Source organism: Solanum pennellii, chromosome 2 (genome assembly GCF_001406875.1).
Source record: "Solanum pennellii chromosome 2, SPENNV200".
NCBI classification, from domain to species: domain Eukaryota; kingdom Viridiplantae; phylum Streptophyta; class Magnoliopsida; order Solanales; family Solanaceae; genus Solanum; species Solanum pennellii.
Genome location: NC_028638.1, coordinates 55424918 through 55448636, shown reverse-complemented (window position 1 = coordinate 55448636; position 23719 = coordinate 55424918). Strand labels below are relative to the sequence as shown.

Sequence of the window (23719 nt, the reverse complement as noted above, 5' to 3'; positions counted from 1 at the left end):
ATTACTTATGTTACAAATCATGGTATGTAATTTTTCTTACAGTCGTTATTAAAAATTATGAACTTCTTCTACTTTTTCATAATTAAATATTTGTGTACTTTGCTCATGTTGAATAATTCTTTGATACTATTGCTTATGTTACAAATTCTGGTATGTGTTTTTAAAGTCATTAATTTATGTTTACGTTATTAAGAATAAAAATGATAAAAAGTAATAATTTTTTATTTTCCTTTACATTATTAATGTTTGTTACTACATAATCTTGCATGTAATATAATACAATGTATAAATTCCTGAGATATTAAATTCCTGCGCAAAATATAAGTAATTTTACTATTTATAAAATAAATTTAAATCACATTTATATATATAAGAAATTCGTGTATAATGGAGAGAAAAAAACTTCTTTAAACATTTTTATCTTCTTAAAAAAAGAATATAGAGAATATATAAAATTCCCAAAAATTCATTATTCAAAATAATTTATTTTTTCTTTCCTATTGTATTTATTATTCCGTTGTTCAAAAAAAGATTGTTGCAAACAATTGGATAAGCAATATACTGGTCAAAAATCAAAATTAGCAAAAACTCTTTTTCAAAAATCATATAATTTTCATTTTTTTTTTATATATTTCTGAAAATTATTACTCTGTAGTTCAGTAGTGGAAAAAAAAAACATGGTAACGCAGTTCACGAAAGAGGCAAGAACGGAGAGATGATAACATACAGGATTTGGTTTTGACGGATAGCGATATGCCCTGTAATTTATACATTGAGGTAACCTTTTTCTACAACTTTTTATCATTTTTATCCTCAAATCTGTAGTCCCTCCAACAAGATTCGATTTTGTTCGAATCGGATCTGTGAAACCCAGTTGGAAAAAGATTCGATCCATACCTCAGATGATCCTTTTTGTTGTTGGTGTTTTCATCAATCAAAATTGAGCATTTCTAAGTTCAATGGAGAACTGTTTACATTGTAAATTCAACCTAATTGGAGTTTTGCCTTGATTGAAGTTACTTTGGGTTTGGTCTGGTGTGTGCAGCTCAATTAGAATTGGGGTTTTGGGGGATTAATTGTACCCACATTCATAGGTTCTAGCTAAGTGGGGATTTCTGGGATTTGATTCAATGGTTGAAATAGCGGAATCTTCGGAATCTGGGTCTGGGTTGTTGAACTCGACACAGGTAAAAATTGGGTCTTTGCCAGAAGAGGACAGTATTCACAGGCAAGTTAGCAGCTTTGGAAGTAGTGGCTCCAGGAATACAAGCCCATTAGGGCGTATAGGATCAAGAAATACAAGCCCTTCAAGGCAGAAAGTGGTTAAGACGAAACCAAGGGGATTGGATGAAGAGACTGTAACCACATTTGCTAAAGCGGTTCAACCAGATGTTCAAATGGAAGATAATATCTGGGCCATGCTCCCAGAAGATTTGCTGAATGAAATCTTAGCTAGAGTTCCACCGTTCATGATATTTCGGCTCCGATCTGTTTGTAAAAGGTGGAATTCAATTTTGCAAGATCATAGCTTTTTGAAGTTTCATTCCCAAGTGCCCTCCCATGGACCCTGCCTTCTTACATTTTGGAAGAATTCACAGACCCCTCAGTGTTCGGTATTTAGCTTGCCACTGAAACAGTGGTTTAGAATACCATTCACTTTCTTACCACAGTGGGCATTTTGGCTAGTTGGGTCTTCAGGAGGTCTTGTTTGTTTCTCAGGATTAGATGTGTTGACATTCAAAACTTTAGTTTGTAATCCCTTGACACAGACTTGGAGGACATTGCCTAGCATGCATTATAATCAGCAGAGGCAGTTGCTTATGGTTGTTGATAGAAAGGATAGGTCATTTAAAGTTATTGCCACCAGTGATATTTATGGTGACAGGTCTTTGCCAACGGAGGTATATGATTCAAAGATCGACAAATGGTCGCTTCACCAGACAATGCCTGCTGTAAACCTTTGTTCCTCCAAGATGGCATTTTGTGATTCAAGACTGTATTTGGAAACTCTCTCCCCACTTGGTTTGATGATGTATCGGCTGGATACAGGGCAGTGGGAACACATCCCTGCTAAGTTTCCACGCTCATTGTTGGATGGGTACCTAGTTGCTGGAACTCACAAACGCCTATTTTTGGTTGGAAGGATAGGGCTCTATAGTACTCTTCAAAGTATGAGGATATGGGAACTAGATCACACAAAAGTCGTCTGGGTTGAAATAAGCAGGATGCCTCCAAGATATTTTCGTGCACTTTTAAGACTATCTGCTGAAAGATTTGAATGCTTTGGACAGGATAACCTAATATGCTTCACATCTTGGAACCAAGGAAAAGGCCTTCTTTATGATGTTGATAAGAAGGTGTGGTCTTGGATTGCTGGGTGTGCTCTTCAATCATATAACAGCCAAGTCTGCTTCTATGAGCCAAGATTTGATGCTTCAATATACTAAAGTAATGCTTAGCTTAAATTTCCAACATACTTTTTACCAGGGTCATTAGCTATCTTGATGATTCAGCAGTCTTGTTTCCTTCAAGTTCTGTACTGCCTGCCGTTCATCATTGAACTTTCCTCAGGCTAGATTCTCAAGCTTAAATTTATCCATCTTAATCTATCTGGTAAAAGTTCGAATTCTCGAGGCTAGAGTCTCGAGAAGGTTTTGATTCTGCACATTAATGGCCTGAGGTGTTATTCGAGGGGGAAGAAGTTGAAAACATTTCCTTGCTTGGACAAGGTTTCATGAAGACCTGAGTGTCGGGTATCTTCTCGAGATGACCGTGGGGATGGACGATTCGGGAGTATGGTTGTAAGATAAAATTTTGTTTTCAGCTTATGTACATTGATCTTCTCTTTGTAAGTAATCAGCACATTCTTGTTGCTTTTCTTAACTGAAGTAACAAAAAATCACTGTGATCTTACATTTCAGCTCTTCTTTATCTCACAACTACCAACAGCTTCTTTACTTTACATGTTGATGGTGATCGAACTGCAGGATAGTTGGACATTCATGCTAGTTATTCAAATCCCTTGTCTTTTCTGCAGGAATGATGTTTATAATGATTTACTGCTGTCTTAATTATGTTACGTATTTCTTATATTTTGAAATTGTGCCTTTCTTAGTGTGTTATTATCAGTATCAGACTAGGTTTAAATGGTAACTCTCTTATGCTTGTCTTTGTTACTCATGCTTCATTTTCCTCCATGTTCGTCCTTAGCTTCATCTTGCACTTACTAAGATGCTTACTATAGGGTATATAAGAAAAAATGTTATCTTTGTTGCTACACTCTTTCAGTGTTTGATGCTTCCTTATCCCCATGTTCATCCATAGCTTCATGCACTGGTTGAGACACTTACTATAGGCTATAAATGATATATTTCTTGTCCACTTAGACATAATGGGTAAAATCCCAGGGAGTTGATAAATTGTATTCTTGTATTTTGATGTATGCTTCCTATTCATGGTTGAACATTCTTGGCCGAAGCATGTGTAACATCTACTGGCTAGGAGTAGCATCTCTTCATAGCTTCTAGTTTGTATAAACCCACTTTTTCTCCCTCCCCTGTCTTTCCATCAATGCATTTGTAGTACCTTGGGAACTAGGTCAAGTATAAATTAGGAGAGCAAATCGTATTAATCTCTATCAAATGCATAATCTAGTTTTGTGCTCCTCTTACCTTTGGTGGCTGAACTTACATCAAAGTCTGGAAATCTCAGATTCCTCTACATCAGCAGGCATAGTATCTATGGTTTTGGGCAAAATGCTGCAGGACTTGTTGAGTTTGTGTCATACTCGCCCAAGGTGTGGTCTAGTGGTCAATGAAGTGAGAGGTAGAACCATGAGGTTTCAAGTTCAAATTCCAACGGAGGCAGGAAACACTTGGTAAGGAGCGTTATCAAGAGAGAATTTTTTCTTCATCATATTAGACAAGTTACATTTGGTTAAAAAGAGGGAGACAAAGTCATCGGTACTCGTAGCCTTACTCATGACTAATCCTTTACTTTGGGATTTAATTTATCTCCTAATCTCGTACGACCAAATACAAAACCTTGTCATTTCTTGATCAAATATATTGTCTATCTAATGTTTTACCAATCTCCACTTTTTAAGTTATATATACATAACAGGTAGGAAGAAAGAGTTAAATTATGTAGTTAGTAAAATGTGTTGATTTTCGTAAAGAGTGAACCTGCAGTTCCAGCAAAACCCAGTAATTGGAACCAGCGAGGAAGAAGGGTAGGAACAGAGAAATCACACAGTTTTCAAGGATCAATCACTTGGAAGGTACATCCCTCCTTACATTAATATATATACTCTCTGATTTAAAATAATTGAATTGATCAATATATTTTTCATATTTCAAATTAACTTAATTATTTAATCTTCAAAATTACTTTTAGAATATTCTATCATTTTTCACCTTTAGTTGAATTTTTTTATGTAATAAGTAGGGGTGTATAAAATCGAATCAAATTTCAAATCAAGAAAAAAAAACTCGACTAGTGGTTAATTTGATTTGATTTGTTGTTGAAAAAAAAATACGATTATATTTAGGTTGGTTTAATTTTAACTAAAAGAATCAACTCGAGACCAAATAAACCCGATATTACATATAATTTAAAATTTTTATTTTATACATAAAAATATTTACTTTAATATAATTGTTAAATATTTCTTTTCTTTTTTATAGTTTTTTATCTTTTAATATATTATTTCAAGTTTGAAATTCACAATTTTAAATAGTTCCATAAAGCTTATAGTTCACATACGTTAGTAATTATAGTAAAACTTAAATCAAAATCAAAGTAATACTAATACAAAAAAAAAATTATCTTTAAGAATATTTGTTTTTTGATTTTACATTTGCTTTAGACAATTAAAATACATAATCTAATTTTGATTTTCTTTAAATATTTAGTCATGTAACTAATACTTATTAAACTTATTTTAGCATAATTTAGTACTTTTAAATTATGATTTGTTAATTTAATTTAATTTATTGATTTAAAAAACCGACACAAATAATGTGATTTGATATTTTAAAAAACCAAATTAAACCCTTAAGTTCAAGAAACTTCAATTGCTCTGAATTCTTTTCTTAGAAATTCCTTATCAATGTGGCTGACATTATAATAAAAAAAATTATTCACTATATTGACAAATTAATACTATACTCTACACGTCATCTTCACCAAATTTAAAAGTGAATTAGTATATTTTATAAATTTTTATTTTGAAGATTCAATTGAAATAGTCCACTATTATGGATGAAAGACTCGATCGATATATTTTAAGAGTTTGTATTATAAATTCATTAGTATTTGAAATTACTTATTATGATTAATTATATATATTGGATCCTAAACTCAATTTTAAATTTTAATTTTGACCTTCAACTTTCATAATGCGCAAACAGACATTTTAACTATCCAACTTTTAAATAAATAAACACATGAGTCCTACATGGCAAAAACCACGTAGGACAAAAAAATGACATGTATGACGTGTGTGTCAATTTGTTAACTTTATACAAGTTTAAGTGTCTACTTGTGCATACTCAAAGTTGAAGGACATAAATGTAATTTGAAACTAAGTAAAAGGGCATATTTATGTCTTATATCTTTTAAGAATTAACTTAACAATAATTAATAAGGATAAAAATGAAAAGTAATATCGAATTTATGTCCTAATCTTCTTCCTTGCAATTTAATTATTTGAATTGGAGTGAGTACTGTTATCTAAACACTAAACTAATACTTATTAATTTGTTTTAAATTTACCAATCAATGCTATTGAGTATTTAACAAGATTGTATAAACAGTAATTTTGTTTTAACTTTTAAATAACAAGATGGTACAAATATTTTTACAAGATTACCCCAGTAGAAGCCGAAATGGCATCCAAAGCATATCACTATTTGTTTATTTTATTATTTATATTTTTTCACACACTTTTTTAAAACTTTAAGGTGGTGTACAGTAGCCGAATCTGCGAATAAGATTAAAGTACATTTAATTTAATTTTGGTACTAATAATTCACTCTCCATTATCTACTCATGATTTGCATGGCACCTTGTGGAACCATATATAACAGCTCATCATCTCTTATAAAATTACTGACAACTTTTTTTTTAAAATTAAAGATAAACTATGACTTAGCTTGTTCAAATCCAATATTTTGATTCTTATTGTTTTGTCCTTCAAAATAAAATATTAGTAGAAAATTACAACCTTTGGTTCATGTTATATATTTATCATATTAATAAATAAATTTAACCGAACTATTACATTTTTCTTATTTCTCCCTAAAAGTTTTCTTTTATTTTGTTTATTTTAATATTAAAATTGATCCTTATCACTCCGAACATTTTATTAAGGGAAAAAAGTCTGATATACCCCTCAACTTTGTCATTCAGAGCTGATATACCCCTTGTTATGAAAGTGGCTCATATATACCCCTACTTGTAAATAAATGGCTCACATATACCCTTTTCCTCTAACGGAAATGAAAAAAAAAATAATTTTAATCTAAATTTTTATTATTTTTTTCTAAAAAATATAATCCCATATGAGTAAATTTAATTCTCGTCAAACATATTTTTTTGTTTCAATGACTAATTTATAATTATTATTTTGATAATCAAATTTATTTATGTTTCACTAATATTCTTGTAAAACTTATCGTAGATGACCAAATTTTTTCTTCGAATACGAAATTAAATTACAATAATACACACAAAAAAATAGTTTAATTTTTTATTCTTTAAACTAAGGAATGAAAGAAAAAAACAAAATAAGAATAAGAAATTCAAATAATTATAATAAAAGAAGTCAAAAAATAATTTATGTATCAAAAAAATTAAAATATACCTTGAACTTTGATAGAAGAATCATATATACCCCTAAATAATTTTTTTTAAAAAATTAGAAGTAATAAATATAAATTTAAAACTAATTTTTTAACTTCCGTTAAATGAAGAGTATATGTGAGCCATTTTATAAACGGCAGGGGTATATATGAGCCGTTTGTATAACGGTAAGGGCATATATGAGCCACTTTTATAACGAGTGATATATCAGCTCCAAATGACAAAGTTGAGGGGTATATCAGACCCTTTTCCCTTTTATTAATAAGTTTTGTTAAATTAATATATTTGAAGAGTTGAGATTACCGAAGTATGTTATATAATAATAGAATAAGACAGACAGGTGTTGGAATCCTAACTTTGACTCAAAACTTTTATTTTTGAAAAAACTGTATAAAAATCCCACATTAATTCTACTATATATTTACTACTCCCACTCTCTTGATGAAGAAAATTAATCTATGCTTATTTAAGTTGATAATAATATGGTGTCACTTTGTTTCAATATTCAGCTTGTACTTGTAATTGCTTTGCTCATTCTTCAACAACAACAACACACTTCAGCTAATGTTCTGTTTGGTAACTACACTTCAATTCATACATTTTCTTAATAGCCGCTATTTACAAGCTAAGTAGTAATATTTCTCCCCTTCTTTGCTTTCTGTAGGAAAGCTAAGGAAAAAAGAGTGGCTAAAGTTTACCTCTATAGAAAAAGATCATGTATGTTAAAAGTATACAGAATTACGTTTGATCTGATTCTTGATTTCGTTCTCTTCTTAGCAGTTATTTGTAGTATACTATTTACATATATTCTTTTGAAATTTATGTAGGATTCGCATGTGGATGGTATCGTTGCATCTGCTGGAGGAATTAGAAAAATGCTAGTGTATCAATTTTCAGGTATATATATATATATACTACTACTAGCTATTCTGTTTTAATATACGTGATGATCATTTAATTTCGAATCGATCTATTCGTTCTGAAGCAATTTTTTTTAAAAAAAGAAGCTATATTGCTAAATAGTTCATAGCTAACATGATTTTCTGATCATTTTGAACTTTTAATTCTTTTTTTTTAGAGTAATAAAAATTGTCCGATCAGTAATTTTTATTTTATTTTTGGTAGTGAAAGGAGATGCTGGATTTGATTCAATGAAGACCTCTCACGTGAATGTTCAGGTTCTCTTTTCCCATTTTTCGAGTATTATTTTCGCCAAAATATTCAGCGACAAATGAATTATTTAGAATCGTTAAAATTTTTGATATTTATATTAATGTCTAATTATTAATATACATATATTTTAATATGAAAAATAATTATGTTAACTTTGATAAAATAATATTTTATTTATGTTATTTTATTTTTAATATTTATCTTTTTAACTTTAAAATCTTTTAGTTAAAAAATAAAATAAGATCAATTTATTTTAAAAATAAATAAATACAATACTTATAATATTACCGCTAAATTCTTTATTTCTTGTAATGATATTTCAACAACCTCGGCTCCGGGGGACAAATAGACACATATACCTTAAAAGATGCTATCATTCACGCTCTAACTCACGGGGCACAATATTAATCAGTCTGTTGTTTATTAATTTAAAAAAAATGGGTTTAACTTATCTACAATATATAAATAAAATGATTAATTCTTATATTATTAGTGCATTTTTAATAAGAATAAACACGCCTTAGTAAAATTCAGAATATTAATCCTACTTTTTATGATCGTTAATTTACCTAAAGTTAGACAGCCTGATGATGGTTATAACACACACATTCATTAAAATTAAGTTGATTAATCGGGAAAAAATTGCCTATTGTATTTTTATGTTTGCTGTAATTTGAACTTGATTTAACGCTATTTCATTGACCACATATGAATATACCTTTTGATAAATGTAACATCACATTTTTTTTAATTCTTGCATTCTATTACTAATATTTATAGTGGATTACTAGGCGGATATCAAGAAGAATCACGAGAGAGGTAAGAAAGAAGAATCGAAGGAGTTTGTTGATGTAGAAGATGAAATAACAAAGCTTCTGACCAAAGACTATAGTGGAAGAAGCAAGCCTCGCCGCAGCAAACCACCCATCAATAATCACAAGCCTACCGACTAATTAAAACGAGCGATTTATAAAAATAGTCTTGAAGGTAGGTGATTTTGAACTTTTACCTCACTTACATTACGGGGCAAAACTTCGAAGTTTTAACAAATTTTAACCTCGAAGGTTCGTCTATAAACTAAGTTAAAGGTCAAAAGCTCAAAATCGTCCATTTTCAAGATCATTAGGTGTAATTTCCTGAATTAAAACCTTAGTAGTAGTAACTAGTACAAGTAGATTTGGGCCACACAATTTTGCCTCCCTAGTAGTGAAGGCCCAAAAATCATGTTTGTTATTGTACATTTGCTTCCTTCCTATCTTTATAGTTTATATATATTACTCCATCAAACTCCGTTTAACCTTGTATATTGTAGTCGAATATTAATCATGTCTAGGTATTTTAATCGGCATGCTTATGTAACCACAGGGATTAATAATGCAGGGATTATTAGTATTGCGATTAGTAATGTTGGGTTAAATTTTATCACGTGTTTGATTCATTTTTTCCCACCTCATCTTGTGTTTGGATAATAACTCTATAAATTATTTTTTCCAATTATACCCTTGAATTATTTTGTAATTGGATTAGGATCAAGATGGATAATTGCCGGACAATATTATTTTTTATAACCTTCTAATTAACTAGCTATGGGAAGAACAATTTAGTTGTCTTGTTTGTTATTTTTTAACTTGAACTATTTGAGGATAAATAATTGTCATTTGAATAATTGATCACTCATAACACGACATTTTTCAATTTTAAAAAGATAAACAATCTACTTTTAAAATTGAAAAAATGGTCAACAATGACAAAATTGAATAAATAATCTATATGTACACATAAAATTGCAGGTTATAGTTTTAATATGTATATTAATATTTTTTAAAATACAAATAATTAGAGAACCAAGCAAACATATATGTATATAAAAGATCACAAACTTCATATACAAATACACAACTCACATTTCAAATTTGTATTTCTTTCTAAATAATCTGTAAGCTAATTTATTTAAATAAATTTACTAGTACAAATATAAATAATAAAATCAAGAAAATACACAAAATAATTAAAATGATTTGAGGGATATTTTTGTCTTTATATAGGCTTATTCTATGGTATTATATCCTATGTATTACTAATACCTCCAAATGGAAGGTATTAGTAATACATTCTATAATACCATGTAGAATGTATAACACAAGCCTAAATTCCTATCAAACATGATACTAAATAATACCTTACATAATCTATGGACTAATTCTTTTAATGCAGCCTACCAAACGATTTCTAAGTTTAGATTCAGTATATCGCAATTTAATGTAGTTGGTTAAAAAGAACATGACTAGATTAAATTATACCAAAAGTAGAAGGATTGGAGATGAATAAATGCAGAGCCTTGAAGGTTGTTTGAACATTACTACAATCTCGTTATATTCTTCAATGTATTGTCCGTTATGGTGCAAGTGCCTTGTCAGTGATATAATACAACAAATTGTTCCTATTTCGAATATTACTACCCTACCTTTGTACCTCTTATAGATCCATTTCTATTTTTTTAAAGAGGCAGAAACAACAACCAACAGATATGGTGTAGTGAATGAAACTGCTCATTTTTTAATCAGAAATCTCAGATTCAATTCATGAAAAAAAGTTCTAAACAATATAAATTTAAAATAGTCAAACTCTAATGTGGACGTTTTTATGGAATAAAAACAAAAACAATATTAAATTTATGTAACTTGTTGTAGTATATATATTTTATATATATATATTGGGTGACCATTTCAGAAGCAATAGGCACATGATTGGAGGACTTATTCATGGCACAAACACAAAAGCTTCTGACCAAAACCAACCAAACGAATATTTTTTATTTTACTTCCATTTGTAGTCTGGCAGAGGACCATTTCTTTATTAATTATTTCAAACCTAACCAACATTCATCTGCTCTCACAAGTGGTTTGTAAGGGACCTACATTGCCCCTCAACTCAAACCATTAAGGTAAAATTAATATTCCTATCTAAAAAATCAAATATGTTTTTTTTTAAAAAATCTAACCTAATATTTCGATAAAATGATGTAAAAAATAAAATAAAATTTCAAATTAGGTCTTGAAGAAGAAGACCAAAAAAAAAAAAAAAAAGGTTGGTCCAGGTTAAACAAATGAGTTTTTTTTAAAAAATAGGAGATGAATTATTTATTTTTGAGCTTAACACCTGTTCATTAATCAAAATTAAGGATAAATTTGTGTTAATGTATAATAAAGTGCTATATTTAGGGAGAAAATATAACAAGATACCTATATATTTGGATCGAAAGTATAAGTGTACTTTTAAGTTTTTTTTTTTTTTTTGAAAATAGATGAAAATATTACACCGAAATTGACTACAAGCAGACGACCAAAATGGCAGTGCTACATTGAAAAATCCGAAGGCGGACTCGCCCAAGTTCTGTCAAATCCCTTAACAATCGCCCATTAATGTGTGCTTAGCCACCCCAAATGTTTAGTAGGGCTCTGCTTTTCTACTTCTAAAAACCAAAAGTAAACCGCGTGCATTGGCTTTTTACCCATTATTCTACTGCGCCAATTCAACAATTGATAGCACACCCTTTTACGGTTTCTTTCTCTTTTTCTTGGTTTTGATGGAAACCCAATGAGATTCCCCTCTGTAGGTATGTTTTTTTTTTTTTTATAAAAAATAAATCAAGATTCTTGATTTTCGTTTTCTGCGTATTTAGTTACATGTACTGCTAATTATGGTTTTTTTTGGGGGGTTGGGGTGTGGGAGGTGTTTGCTTGATGAGTGGACTGGGGGTCTTCAAGTATTTTGATTGTGAATGAAAAGAGTGGTCTGATCTAGTTCTTTAACATAATTTTGAACTGCAGGCTTTCTTGAAAAGAAAAAAAAATTGATTTGGTTGGTTTGTGTAGTAATAAAGCAATAAGGGATGATTATTGTAGTCTGTCAGGGTGAGTAGAAGTTTTGAATCTTTGTTTTCACTAGATTTCAAGGTATTTTCCATATGATAACTCAAGGGTATATTTTGGTGTCTTTCACTGAGGTGGCATTAATTAAGTCAGAATTTCAACACCAATCAATTTATTTGACGTGAACCCATATGGAGAAGAGGACTGGTATAATGCTTCAGGGGCTATGGTTTAGCGTACCTGATTTTTTTTGTTCTTCCTTTCCATAGATTATGCTTTTTTTCTTTCTGGTGAAGTATCAATTTGCTTCGTAATATGACTGCATCCAAAGGGCTATGGCTGGGGATTCTCTTGTTATAAAAAAGAGTAATAGATTTGTGCACAATTTGTCTTTAGATGCTTTTGACATGTTTCTCCAGAGGTAGGGTATTCCCCTGCTGATTCTCCCTCGTCCCTTAACTTGCTGAATTCAATTGACAATGTATAATCTTTTGTTCAAACATTTATAGAATTTATTTACCTTATCAAACGAAATTCTTCTTCCTACTGTCAATATGAACAATGTACCTGGGGGTGGGGGTGTTGTACTCCACTGGTGGTGCTTGTTGCTCCCTACTTGCCCAATTTAGTTGACAACATGTAATATTTCTTTCTGACACCAGCATGAATAATATCATCAAGAGCCATATGTTCTTCCAAGTTTAATGCTTTCTTACTTCAATATTTAATTTGTATACTGACTGGAAAAGGTTCACTATTCACTTCTGAATGGTTATTTACCTTCGTTATGACAGATAAGCTCCATCCTAGTCTCACAACATGGTCAAGTTTCTTGTTTTTGGGAAAAGATTGAATAATGGTTCATAAAGCTGATTTAGTTATTATTGGCATCTGTGTCGGTGTGGCTTTTGGAATTCTCATTGCATCACTTGTTTTCTTTGGAATTCGGTGGTACAAAAGGCGTGTTCATCTTCAGCACCATGCAAATGAGAGATCTCTAGCAACTCTTCCAATACGGACAAATGGACTTGGAACAAGCGTTGATTTTAGTGCATCTCTGTCAAATTCTGTAGCTATTAAGACATCAGGATTTCCTGCCACAAAACCACAGCACAGTTGGTGGAGTCACCCTTCTAAAGATCAATTTGCTTCAGCATCTGGATTACCAAGATATTTTTACAAGTATGTTATCTACAACTCTAAAGGGATATTAATATCTTTGGTGGGGGAATTACCTTGTAGATGACTAAATTCAACAGCTTTTCATGTTATTGCATCCTAAATAGTAACTGAGGGAAACTCTTCAATCATGGTTCCTCTTCTTAATGTGTATTGATTAGCAACTTAAGAGCAATTTAAATCCATAAAACATACATAGATACCTTTTTATCCCGTGTATTTCAGAAAATTTTTACTTGTCTCTATAATTTCTCTCTGGCATCGCCATCAGGCTTTGGTTCTTTTCTTAGCGGCAAGCTGATGACTTCTTCTTCCTTTTATCTCTATGCTTGCTTCGTTTGTCATCATATAAGCATGTTGAGAGATTATGTAATCCAGGTGTCAGAATGCAACGGAATATTTTTATACGTTTCTTTGATTCCCCAACTAATGAAACTATTGATCCTTCAAATACACATTGGATGTGTTAGGCAATCTGGTTTGAAGAATGCCTAGAAGTTGTAATTGGCAATTTAGCATTGTTAAAATAAGCCTTTTATTGAATACATTTTTCTCTACGAATTCCATATTAAAATGCTTAACAATGCCAACTGCCGGTGCTGATCTTTTTTGGAACCCCAGGGACATTCAAAAAGCTACCCAAAACTTTACAACCATTCTGGGACAGGGCTCTTTTGGTCCAGTGTACAAAGCTACAATGCCTGCTGGTGGAGTAGTTGCAGTGAAAGTTCTTGCTACTGACTCAAGACAAGGAGAGAAGGAGTTCTTTACAGAGGTATGGATTGCTCGTTAACTTTTTCCCAGAGAAATAACAGTGTTGTCATTTCTATGAAGAATTATTCTGCTGCAGCATCCTTATTATATAGCCTCATCCAACAGTGAAAGCTAAAGTAGTGGCTGTAAACTGTATCTATATATCCGTTTTATTTGAGATTTATGTTCACGTAAATAAGAATTTTGTTCAGAGGTATACAAATTTCACATTAGACGCATAAGGGTACCCATAACTGGTTTATGAAACACATGGTTTACCCACTAATTGTCTTAAAACATTGAGTTGGATAGATTCTTTTATATATTATAGCTAACCTTTGATAAATCTATTCCTCACTTGTCATCCATGTGTAGACCCTATAATTGGGTTATGTATGGAGGGTATTTAAAACCTGCAGTGCCTAATGTCACGTGTAAAAGGACATCCAAGACTGTTTAAAGGTTCTGGGTTAACTCTACTCATTACCTACCCATCATCTTAGTATTTTGGATGAGACAGTCAAAAAATTCTTTTACTATTGTTTATGAACTATATCAAATTTGTAAATTGGTCCTTATCAATAATTTTATCTATCATCTTGGTCAGTCTCAGAAAGCAGTTATACATCTGCCACCTTAATATAGAGATAAAAAGGGGCATCTCAAATGAACATTTTATCTTGTAAGGCGGAGATGATGTTACCGCACTTCAATGTAATTGGATGAGACTTGTATGCCATGTGGGCTCTAAGATAATGGTGAAGCATATTTACTTAGGACATATTTAGGGAAAAATTCCTATTCACATGAGGCTAAAAGAAGGGCCAAAAAAGAAGCTAGCATATAGGTTCTAAAGGTCTTAAGAGGTTCTTTAAGCATATCGATTTCCAACTCTCAAACAGTACAATAATGCATCTTATGCTCCTCTATTCATATTTCTCATGAAGGTGAATGTTCTCGATAAAGTTTTGATTTCGATTGGTGTTTGTGCAGGTAACACTTCTAGGTAGGCTTCATCATCGGAATTTAGTAAATTTGGTGGGTTATTGTGTTGATAAAGGACATCGCATGTTAATATATGAGTTCATGAGTAATGGAAGTTTGGCAAACCTTTTATACAGTAAGTGTATTACTCTTTTCCTTTTATAACATTACTTTATTGGAGATGACTACTGATGAGAAACTTCTAGACATTTTGCTCTAACTTAAAGCTGCCTGTGAAACAATTTTCTTGTTCTTTCCCTAAAAGAGAACTTCGAATCGAAACAAATGTTTTCATTGCCTTAAATAATCATCCTATTTCTTTCTCTATATATTTACCAAAATCAAGAAAAAGGGTTTCCAGAGCTTGTTTCTTCTAGTTCTCAGAGTACTTTAGTGGCTTAACCTCCAACTTGGAATCATCTCTGCCGCTACTATCAACAGTTATATCCATCACTCTATATATTCTACAAAGTCAATTTTTTTGCAATGAAACAACCAATTCCTGTAGAATCATCACTTAAATGTAAAGGAATCTGGAGGGGATGATCAGTAAACAACGCAAAATAATCTGAATGTTAATTGTCTCTCTATGGTTATACGTTCAATGGAGCTTCTTCCTTCTGTGTGGTTTCTCTATTTTAAATCTTCTGTTGACTAAGAAGAGGTGATGAAACTGTTTTGTCCTGCACATGTTCAGGTGAGGAATACAGCTTGAGTTGGGAAGATCGGGTGCAAATAGCCCTTGATATTTCACATGGCGTTGAGTATCTTCACGATGGGGTAGTCTGACTGACCAATTTACTTCTATTTGCCGTGCTCACAAGACTGGTTACTTATTCTTGGTTCACATTTCTTCCAACAGGCAGTTCCCCCAGTGATACACCGTGATTTGAAGACTGCCAATATATTGCTAGATCAATCTATGAGAGCTAAGGTCAGTGGAACTCCATACACTCAACTTTGCTGCTGTTGTTGTCTATTAAATTGCTTCCTTTGCATATTAGCCGAAGTTGTTACTTCCGAGTATTTACCTCTTTCTTTATGACTAGGTTGCTGATTTTGGGCTGTCAAAAGAGGAGGTATATGATGGCCGCAATTCAGGCCTTAAAGGTACATATGGCTACATAGATCCTATGTATATATCCACAAGCAAGTTCACAACGAAGAGTGACATATATAGCTTTGGCATTATCCTTTTTGAACTAATCACCGCTATTCATCCACATCAGAACTTAATGGAATATGTAAATCTTGTAAGTTCCCAGATCATCCCATCCCATCCCATCACACTTCAAATGCAAATTTTACGTTCTCTTATTGTTCTTGACCTGTTATGTACAAAGGCGGCAATGAGTTCTGATGGAGTTGATGAGATCCTAGACAAGAAGCTTGTTGGAACATGCAGTGTAGAACAAGTGAGGAGTCTTGCTGCAATTGCTCATAAATGCATACACAGAACACCTAGGAAGCGTCCTTCCATGGGCGAAATATCACATGCAATATTGAAAATAAAACAGAGGCGCCTTGTCAAAGAGGATACCATGTCATTTACAAGATATGACAGTTCAAGAATGGCTAGAAGGATAGAACATCAACAGGTTGAATTGAGAAACATGGCCAGCATTAATGAAAGAGAAGTTGAATGACTTTTCATTCACAACCATGAACACTTTGTTTCAATTCTTGAGCTTATTTTTTGCAGCATAAAAGATATAGGAAAGACATCACGCTGAGTGTTGGATCAACAACTTGGCATGAAATTGGTGTTTTTGGATATGATTTAAGTTATATAAACTAACCATGTAAAGAATTTTTATATCGGAAAATTTAAGTTGACAAGATTTTAACATGTATCCTTTCTTTCCACCTCTTACTAATTCACGCTTATTAATATCTTAGCTTTTTCAAGTTCATATTCAAGATTTTCACGGTTAAATATATTTTTTTTCAATTTTAAATGAGAAAAAGATTTCTAACTTTAGCCAAAGAAAGACTTTAGGAGTCGTAGAATGTATTAAATGAAATAGTCCTTGTATTACAATTTAAACAATATCTAATACGTGAAAAATTTAATACACCATCTAATATCTAGGGATTACTAATATAATATTTAATGATACTTTGGACATTTTTTCTCCCTAACCTAGAGTATGGTTAGCAGTGACTATAGGTATTGTTTATTCTATGCGGTCCTAGCCAATTATATGCAATAGAAATATTCAAAATAATTTAAAAGTATAATTGAAAATGTGCAATTCAAACTCTACGAGTTTTACAAATTTACTTGGGAGTATTTTTGTCCAAATTTTTACTTGCACAATAAAAAGAAAACATCCTATTTTTTAATTATATTTTCGAAGTAGCAGGTAAACTTTGATTACCGGACCAAAAAGTGGCTAATTCAGACAACTTTCAAAGATCGTTATTAATTTGGGCCGATTATTTTGTTTACATCGGCCCAACCCGAAACCAACCGATTGAATAATCTTCTTCTTCCTTAGGTTAACCTAATTGTGTCCCCTTCGCCTTACAGAGCTCGAAATCGGTAGCCATAGTCAATCAGGATGAGGAAGCTTAAAGCTCATGAAAAGAAGCTTCTGAAGAAGGTGAACTTCCTTGAATGGAAGAGAGAAGGAGGTCACAGAGAAGCTGATGTCATGCGTCGTTACCACGTCACTGGCAGAGACGACTACAAAAAGTATGTCTTTCCTATATCACATGTGAATGTTTCTGTTCTTACAGTCTTATTGGTGTATAAAGCTAATTTCTTGTTTGTTTTATCTCTATTTAGGTATTCGGGTTTGTGCAGAACAGTGCAGAAGCTTGTGAATATACTGAAGCAGATGGACCCAAGAGATCCATATAGAATAGAAATGACTGATTCTCTTCTAGAGAAGCTGTGAGTGTTTTAGCCTAACTTATGTTGTTAATCCCATTTATTGTTATAATTACTCTCTTAGTATCTTGTTTCTTCGATTTTAGTATTACATGTTGTTTGCTTGCTTCAATTATTGTATTATTTGTTGTTGCTATTGTTCTTGTTTCCTTGTTTTCAGCATGTGTTTTTTCCTTAACAACCTGTCTGAGACTGCTTCACACCACCCTCACGGGATCTCACTTGTGGGATTACACTGGGTATGTTGTTGCGATACTTATCAAGTTTGAGTGCCCTGATAATTTAAGTTCGTGAGAGATATTTTTCCAAGTGAAGTTGGGCAAAAATTTATGCTGTGTACTACAGTCTACAAGGTCAAAATTATCTTATATATATATATATATAGTAGATGTTGGATTCCCTTGGCTTTTTATGTTTGTTTCTTTATAGTTTGAAAATCCTTTCTCCGGATATCAACTTGTGACCTTCATTGTGTAGGCTAATTACTTAATGCCTACATTAATTTTTCAATAATATGTATATTTATTTAGTTTTTTTTTCTTAGTATATGTAGACAATAGCCAGTTAAGAAGATAATGGTGCAGGAGTGATAGACCTTAATCTGTTGTAGCTATAAAATAACTCAGCTACAGAACTTCTGTTTTCAACAAGTGAGCATCAGATACTTGGTGACCATGTGATTTCTTCTGAAACAGTTGATGACTGCATCCATCTCTGCTTCTGATCTTCTGTTTGCTTGATTTGTATGCATTACTATATTTTGTGAACTTAATGCAAAGATGATCGTTAGCAGTGTAATATATGTGCATGAACATTTCCCTTTTTCCTCTTTTCTGGTTTGAGAGATGTTGTTATTGCTCTCATCCTTCCTTGTGCTGAAAATCTTTCCTCAATCATTTTCTCTGTGAAAGCACATCCTCCTTATCTCTCCTTAGTATTTCCACAGATTTCATGAAATTACAAATTCTGATAAATTTCTCCTTAATTCAGGTACAACATGGGCGTAATAACTACAAGGAAAAGCTTATCCGTGTGTGAGAACTTATCCGTGTCATCCTTCTGCAGGTAAATGAGCTCTCTATATTTCCTATTGTGTAGTTCTTTACAACTACAAACAAGTTGGGGTCAGCTGTATGAATCATCACTTACCATCCATTTAAACTCATCTCATGCCATTATTATGCAAATACAAATAAAAAAACATTTAAATTTAAATTCTCTATATTTTCTACACTTAAAAATCTCTGAAAGGTAACATTATGCAGTTTTACGTGCATACAAAAGAACCTCTCACCTACCTACCAATCTTCCAAGCATAAGCAATCATTTTTCAACTCTTCTTAGGTTGTTGATTTAAGACAACATTGCGAGACACCACTCGTTGGTCATAAATGGAGTTGTGTTACTGCATGTTTTTGTTCTTCCTGATCAAAATTTGCAAGGATAATGTTCTTGGTAATAAAGACATGCATGTATTCTTCATTCACAGGCGTAGGTTGTCCACTATCTTGGTGAGGCTGAAGTTTGCTGAACACATGAAGGAAGCAGTGACATACATAGAACAAGGTCATATTCGAGTTGGACCCGATACAGTTGTTGACCCAGCATTTCTCGTGACGAGAAATATGGAGGATTTCATCACTTGGGTAGATACATCTAAGATTAGGAGAAAGGTCTTGGAGTACAACGATCAGCTAGACGATTATGATGCAATGAATTGATGACTGGTGACAGATTTATGAAGCATTTGAGAATTGATTGAATGAGAGAAATGGAACACATTCTTCTTGGCCATTGTTGGAGTTCCCTGGCAGATTTACCTCCTGCTAGGTTGCCTTGTACTACCTCCCCTCTACATTTTTGCTCCTGTAGACTGTTGAAGATGTACACATTATATTCAACAGTAAAGTTTAATAGAATATCCTTGTTAGTAACTTAATTCACATGTCGGTCATTTGGAGTTAAATTTATTATATTCAAAGTTGATTTTCTAATGCTTATGGATGGTATAATGTTTGGTGTTAATTCGATTTTACTGTACAAGATTCTATATCTAGAGATAATTTTTGGGTGGTCAGCATATGAACTTTACAATATTTTACCTTATTCAATCTAAAGACATGAACTTTACAATATTTTACCTTATTCAATCTAAAGACATGTTTTTAGAATAGATGAAAGAAGAGCATGTTAATTTAAGGTTAAAAATTGTATGAAGCAATCAAAATTATGACGGTTTCAGTCTCATTTCTTTGAAGGCTGGTCTTTTTGTTTCCTACATTTTTTCTAATCTTTTATTGAGTTCTTTTTCTTTTCTTTTTGCATCTTTTAAGACATCTTTTATGGAGTGTCACGGTTATGTTTAGAAGATATTTAAAGTTAAAAAGGACTACTTTCATCCGTTCAGTATTATTTGTCATGATTTCTATTTTTAAAGTCAAATTAGGAAAACTTTAATTAATATTTTAAAATGTACTTTTTAATCATATTAATATGCAAAAATTGCTATTTATAGTACTTTTCATATAATTTTAGAATATCTATTTTTTTTATTTAAAATGTCGAATTAATGTGATTTAACTTTAAAAATTAGTTAAATTGATTTTCAAAAAACATAACATGACAAATAATATCGAATGAAGGGAGTATTTCTTTTTTAATTTAGTTATTTGATAATTTAATTATTTAAGTTTGGAATGTTTAATAAGACAATATTAAAATATGGTTTTCAATTCTTTATTATAATTCTATCAACAGTATAATTTCAAAATTTCAAAGATGCGCATACTCTCTAGTCTCTACATTGATATTTATACGTGACCTTTACTAAAAATATATGTTTCCTAATAAGTAAATAATATTACGCTTTCTATTTTATCCTTAAGAGTTATAAGCGTATAATGTAGGAAACTAGATAATTAATTCTGGTTCATTGGTCAATTAAATTAATCAATGTAAATTAATTTATTTTCAGCAATTAAAAAATTTAACTTTAAAAGAACACTAAATAAATATATAACGATAAACTTATCTAGTTTTCTTGATAAATATGAAATTTAAAACGATCACGTATATAAAAATAATTACGGAAATAAAAAATTTTAACTTACGAAGTTACCATAAATGTATAATTTTTATATATTCTTAGGTTATTTTGTTTCCTCCGAGCGTTTAAATACACGATTTTACCTTTAGCGTACTTAATAAGTCATTAATACATTTTAGTACTTAGCGTGCTTATTACGGTGCTTCTCATCACTATAAATACAGATTCTTTCTCACTGTTTATGTACCTTCATCTTTTGTCTGCGCTGTGCTTTTGGTTCTTCGTTTCATCTCACTCGAATTTATTTCCTTTTTTTGTGCATCTTCGGTATGCTTTCGTTACTGAATTTGGATTTTGGGTTTTTTTTTTTTTTGCAGGGCGATGTCCGATCAGAACCCCAAATCAATTTTGCTGCAGCCGACCTATCTACTTGATATTGTCAGTTTTTCTTGAATTTCTTGCATGCATTCGCAGTTAAGTGAAGAAAATCAACAACTTGTTGTCTTTTTAAAGCTACATTCGTATTATATTTAAAGAAAATCAAAAGAAACCGTAGTTTTCAAGAATATATTGGCATTACGAATATCAAAATTTCAAGAAATCTTTCTTTTTCCAACAAATTATGTTGTTATTCTCACAGTGTATGGATATTGAAGAATTTGTTACATTAGCAAATGCCTAAGGCTATTTGGAGTTCAATTCGGTCAGCGTATGATTTTCACAAGGGTGGGTTACCACCTAGGAATTGAATGGAAAGTTGAATGAAGACATTCGATTGGACAGACTTTTGTATACAGCCCCTTCAGTTCTTTTACATAGTTGAGATTTTTGAACTTGATTCTTAAAAGTTGAAAATTGTGTCAAGTAAGATAATGGGGAATTCTGAAAAGATGAATGATTTTTGACATTGATCTAATGCATTTAATGTTGCTCAATTTATTATATTACTTCATTATCTCAAGTTATACTTTCTTTTGAAGGATTGTCGGAAGTTGTACTTTACTTTTGAAGGATGTGGTGTTAATCAACTATTCCTTCCTTTACGCTAGCAACAACAAAATACTGCCATTCAGATGTTATGTGTGCTTTCCCAGCAAGCTTTGTCTTTAAAGGAGAGTCCGTGAGCTAGTTCTAATTCGGACCTTTCTTTTGTTGGAAATTGTTAGTAATACAACTCATGGGAGTTAGTTTGGGTAGTATCCATTAGGTTATCGAAAGGTTTTGAAGGTAAAGTTCTTTTGAGATTTAGCTTGGGTAGTATCCATTAGGATAGGTATAACACTACTAACCTGGTCGTTGTTTTTGACATTGTTTACAGGATGACATGTTTTGTACCTTGAAATTGCTAAATCAAATATATTAGTTATGTTTCTCTCTTCAGGCCAAGTGTGAAAATGAAACTTGTTGACATCTGAAATAGGAAATACTAGGCTCAAGGGGAGCACACAAGTACACACGATGGGGAGTCAACAAAACGTTCTGATTAACGTAATTGGAAGTTCCTACAATTGATCAGACTAAAAAGATAAACTTCATTCTGTCAAGTTGAAGTAATCACAAAATTGTATGTATAAAGATAAAATGGACAAACAAGGTGATTTTTGATGATGTTGAAAGTTGATATATATGTGTCTGTTTGGCTTCGATTCAAAAGTTTTTGGAAGTTTGCAAAGATTAGATGCTATTTGCTAGAGTATATTAAAAAGTTAGCAGTTACTGTGCTTTGCATTAGGAGCTTAAAAGGATTTAGTTTCATTCTAGAAAAAGAAACATTGATGGTCTTACCTTTCTTAGTTTTATTGATAAGTATTACTGTTTCGTAGTGATGAATGTTGAGGTTCAAAAAATAATGTTATTCCTTCTCTGTTTATCCTGTATTTGAATCACTATTTCATTCAAGATCATTATGTTCTTCTTTGTTGAAATGAATATACCTTTCCTCATTGAATTTATTTATCATCCTATTGTTTAAGTTGGTCGACACAGCATGTTCTCTCCGGGTTGAATATAATATGGATGATTTGTACATCTATGGAGAAATCCTCAGCATTCTCCAACATTGAATGGAAGGAGCGAAAACCACACTGGACCAGGTGAACTTTTCTTCTGATAAATGTATTACTGATAATCTCAAAAAGATATACACTCACTTAATCCTGAATAAAGATCTGTACATGTATCAATTATATTACTCACATTGGATTATCTCTTTATAGATGCAACTGTTGGTTGGTATTTTGTGAACAAATCATTTGGATTAGTTTCTATTTGGAAATAGTTGCTTGAAAATCCAAATAAAATTACTTCAAGTCATGGGGTTTGATTTTCTTGATTGCCTTCAGAAGCCCGTTCTTAATATTTCGTAGAGGCTTTTTGGATTTGACAATAAGTTGGTGAAAAAAGATTGTTTCCTTGCTGGTTTTTATCACAATTGAAGTTTCCTGTTATTTAGTAGGACAACATCTTGCCTAAACTCACATATATGGCTTTAGAGTAATTCTGTTGAACACTTGTTAAGTTCGATGCATTTGAAATTCCTCTTGAATCTTGAGAATTATAACTTCAAATATTTTTAAAAAGAATTTGCAGATTTTTTTGCTGCTTGAATTCGAGTTGTAAACCTCAGAATTTCTATTATTTATTTTTTACTTCCTAATGCTTATGGATGGTATAAAGTTTGGTGTTAATTCGATTTGATTGCAGGATCTTTTATGTAGGGATATTCTTAGGTGGTCAGGCAATTAAGTTGAGTTACATATAAACTCTACACATGGGTTAATTCCTGAGACTGGTCATTTTCTTTTCCTTTTACAGTATCCAATCTCAATGAATATCAATTGAGTTCTTAATTTAAGATCAGAAATTGTATAAAGCAATCAAAATTGTGGAAGTTTCAGACTCATTTTTTTGAAGGATAATTTTTTCATTCTTATGCTTTGTCTCATCTTCTTT

At 31.7% G+C, this 23719-nt stretch overlaps 4 protein-coding genes and 1 long non-coding RNA gene across 9 annotated transcripts; all 5 read left to right on the top strand.

Moving 5' to 3' along the window:
• The first annotated feature begins 548 nt into the window (after positions 1-548).
• On the top strand, positions 549-2957 carry LOC107008841 (F-box/kelch-repeat protein At5g15710). The gene has a single exon (XM_015208032.2). It carries the CDS (start codon positions 1131-1133, stop codon positions 2445-2447), a length of 1317 nt encoding a protein of 438 aa, XP_015063518.1. The 5' UTR covers positions 549-1130; the 3' UTR covers positions 2448-2957.
• A 4143-nt stretch (positions 2958-7100) lies between these two features.
• On the top strand, positions 7101-9442 carry LOC107008842. Its single transcript, XM_015208033.2, has 5 exons — positions 7101-7440; positions 7529-7581; positions 7692-7761; positions 7990-8042; positions 8829-9442. The coding sequence occupies exons 1-5, from the start codon at positions 7347-7349 to the stop codon at positions 8988-8990; spliced, it is 432 nt and encodes a 143-aa protein (XP_015063519.1). The 5' UTR covers positions 7101-7346; the 3' UTR covers positions 8991-9442.
• A 1897-nt stretch (positions 9443-11339) lies between these two features.
• Positions 11340-16691, top strand: LOC107011453 (calcium/calmodulin-regulated receptor-like kinase 2). Its single transcript, XM_015210966.2, has 8 exons — positions 11340-11653; positions 12704-13091; positions 13710-13863; positions 14835-14961; positions 15523-15605; positions 15688-15759; positions 15875-16078; positions 16169-16691. Exons 2-8 carry the CDS (start codon positions 12766-12768, stop codon positions 16469-16471), a joined length of 1269 nt encoding a protein of 422 aa, XP_015066452.1. The 5' UTR covers positions 11340-11653; positions 12704-12765; the 3' UTR covers positions 16472-16691.
• A 603-nt stretch (positions 16692-17294) lies between these two features.
• On the top strand, positions 17295-19776 carry LOC107011454 (U3 small nucleolar ribonucleoprotein protein IMP3). The gene is made up of 4 exons (XM_015210967.2): positions 17295-17523; positions 17617-17724; positions 18712-18786; positions 19211-19776. The coding sequence occupies exons 1-4, from the start codon at positions 17390-17392 to the stop codon at positions 19440-19442; spliced, it is 549 nt and encodes a 182-aa protein (XP_015066453.1). The 5' UTR covers positions 17295-17389; the 3' UTR covers positions 19443-19776.
• Positions 19777-20990: 1214 nt separating this feature from the next.
• Positions 20991-23699, top strand: LOC107011456. Of its 5 annotated transcripts, none has more exons than XR_003576909.1 (3): positions 20992-21585; positions 21748-22860; positions 23471-23699. It is a non-coding gene; the product is annotated as an uncharacterized LOC107011456 (long non-coding RNA). The 5 variants fall into 5 exon arrangements; XR_001455896.2 differs by having other exon boundaries at positions 20993-21240; positions 21408-22860; XR_001455895.2 differs by having other exon boundaries at positions 20993-21994; positions 22086-22860.
• The last annotated feature ends 20 nt before the right edge of the window (positions 23700-23719 follow it).